Raw genomic sequence first — 2,739 nt, 5'->3', positions numbered from 1 at the left:
GTATAAAAAGGTTCTGGAAACTACAGGAAATAAATCTCGAATAGTACAACTTGAAATAAAAGGAATATTATTTCCTCATAGGTGGGGGCATGGTAAAAATAGATTCGGGGAGCCATAGTGGAAAATATGAATAAAAGAAAACCAGAAAAGAAAAAAGAAAATTAGGAAACTCAATGGAGAGAGAGAGAGAGAGAGAGGGGCAGATAGCAGGTCTTTAAATAGACAGACCATCTTCACCATTTCTTCAGAGTGGAAAAAATCAGTGAGGCTACCTACAATACTTGTGTGTGTATTTGATTTTCTTATTTTCTTCTTCCCCCTCTGTAACATCCCGCTTCTTGAGATCCCTTTCTGTCCTCGTCTGTGTCTTTCAAAAGTGATTTTCAAACTAAAGGGTGTGTTTTTCTTGACATATTTTTGACAGAATCAAACCCCCCTTTTGGGTGTTTTGTTTTGAAAGCCAGGTGATTCAGAACAGAGATCCCAGGTTCTCTTTTTATTGCTATAGCTTTTAATTATTTTCCAGAATTTTTCTTTGTTCAAAACAACCAGAAGGGTTTGTTTTTGTATCCCTAAGGTTGGTTTTAGGTTCTTGATTTTTCATTTCAACTTTGTAGAAAAGCTTGTAATTTTTTCTCTAAATCTCTACCTGTTATGTAGTTTTGATATAAGAATCAGGTAAATCTTTATCTTACTTTTTTTGTGAATTATTGTTTTTTTTTGTTTTATTGTGTGTTCTGATATTAACCATGGCATCAGCTATAGACATATACAGTAACAACAGTTCAGTTTTTTCAGATCCTTTATCAGAAGAATTAATGAAAGCACTTGAACCTTTTATGAAAGGTGCTTCTTGTTCTTCTTCTATTTCTCCTTCTCTTTCTCCATCTTCTTCTTCTTCACCTTCAACATCTTCTTCTTCTTCTTCTTGTTTCTATCCTTTTGGTGAGCCCAATTTGTATACTGATTTCTGCACAATCCCATCTTTGAGTTTTAACCCTATGGGCCATGTTGCTGAAACTGGTTCAATTGGACTTAACCATCTTACTCCTTCTCAGATCTTCCAAATCCAAGCCCAGATCCAATTCCAAAACCAACAACAACAACAACTTTTACTACAACAACAGCAGAGCTTAGGTTTATTACCAACAACTCCAACATATTCTAAGAATTTGAATTCTATGAACTATCTTGGTCTTAAACCAGTCCCAATGAAGCAAAGTGGTGGTGCTATACAGAAGCCTACAAAGCTTTATAGAGGAGTGAGACAACGTCATTGGGGTAAATGGGTAGCTGAAATTAGACTTCCTAAGAATAGAACTAGGCTTTGGCTTGGCACTTTTGATACAGCTGAAGAAGCTGCTTTGGCTTATGACAAAGCTGCTTATAAGCTAAGAGGAGAGTTTGCTAGGCTTAATTTTCCACATCTAAGGCATCAATTAAACAATGAATTATCTGATTTTAAGCCTTTGCATTCCTCTGTTGATGCTAAACTTCAAGCCATTTGCCAAAACCTAGCCAATTCTGATGGCTTGTCTTCTAATAATAATACTGATTCCAAGCCAAGAAAGTCCAAAAAAGCAGCATCCAAATTGAATTCAGGTTCAGTTCAAGATTGTCCAGAAAATGTTAATGTCAAGATTGAGGCCACGTCGTCGTCTTCTCCTACACAATCTGAGGAATCATCATCATCAGCAGTGACATCATCGCCTGAGTCTGATATTACTTTCCTGGATTTCATTGAGCCTTCATTTGACGAATCAGAAAACTTCTTTTTACCAAAGTATCCATCAGTGGAGATTGATTGGGCAGCTCTTTGAAATTTGTAGTATTACTTTGGTTTTTTCATATTGTAATCTTTAGGTTTTATATTATGTATGGAGTCAGTCAGGTAATGGCCTCTTGCAATGAGGTTTTTGACATTTGCAAGAGGTCAGTCGAGTATTAGATTCATGTTGATATGTAATAGTAGTAGTGGTTTAAGGTCCCTCTCCATCTTTGGTCAGGCTGTGGTTTTTGTATATGCATGATCAAAGGAGACTACTTTGTATGTTTTCTTGCTTATATATAACTATGTCTGATTTTGGTATGCTTTTGTCTTATGCTATTACTCCCTCTACTTGATAAGTTTCTTTTTACCACGCTCGTTACGAAAATGCTAAATCCTATACAAAAATATCTAGTATGATTAAATTACCCTTATTAAATATGGGTTACATAGTTATAGCGAGGAGTTAGAAAACTTTGTAGGGAGAACTTTGTAGGGATTGATTATCTAACTAGACACTTATCTTAGACCAAAATGAAAAAGTAAACTAGTCGAAAAAGTAAACTGTTCGCTGATGAACCGGAGGTAGTATGTTATATCATCTTTGTTATTACAAAGTTCACTTAGCTAGGCAGCAAAATATAATAAGGTTTCCAGTTGAACACGCAGATTGTTTTGCACTTGCTTTACTACCTTGAAACTTGTTGATAGATAAGTAAGGGGGTTCAATTTTCTTTTAAAAAAAAAAAATCTGAATTCAGAATGGTCCTCGACTCCTCGTGATGCCAAGTATTGGCCCATGGAGTTAAGGTTGGAGGACCCTACCACGTTCTGTTTCTTTATTGCATATGGTTTCATTGTGCAGATATGTACGACTTGTGGTTGGCTTATCTTTCTGTTAAAGCTATGGACATTTTTTGTGGGTTTTACTTGCAAATATTTGAAGATTAATCAATCGACAACTCTCCGGC

The 2,739-nt window shown here is 35.7% G+C and overlaps 1 protein-coding gene across 1 annotated transcript; it reads left to right on the top strand.

The window, feature by feature from the left end:
* Positions 1-235: 235 nt before the first annotated feature.
* Positions 236-2,089, top strand: LOC104244440 (ethylene-responsive transcription factor RAP2-13-like). Its single transcript, XM_009799853.2, has one exon. It carries the CDS (start codon positions 750-752, stop codon positions 1,818-1,820), a length of 1,071 nt encoding a protein of 356 aa, XP_009798155.1. The 5' UTR covers positions 236-749; the 3' UTR covers positions 1,821-2,089.
* Positions 2,090-2,739: the final 650 nt, after the last annotated feature.

This window comes from Nicotiana sylvestris, chromosome 5 (assembly GCF_000393655.2).
Source record: "Nicotiana sylvestris chromosome 5, ASM39365v2, whole genome shotgun sequence".
NCBI classification, from domain to species: Eukaryota; Viridiplantae; Streptophyta; class Magnoliopsida; order Solanales; family Solanaceae; genus Nicotiana; species Nicotiana sylvestris.
Note: the sequence above shows the minus strand (reverse complement) of the source record. Positions and strands in the feature narration are given on the sequence as shown.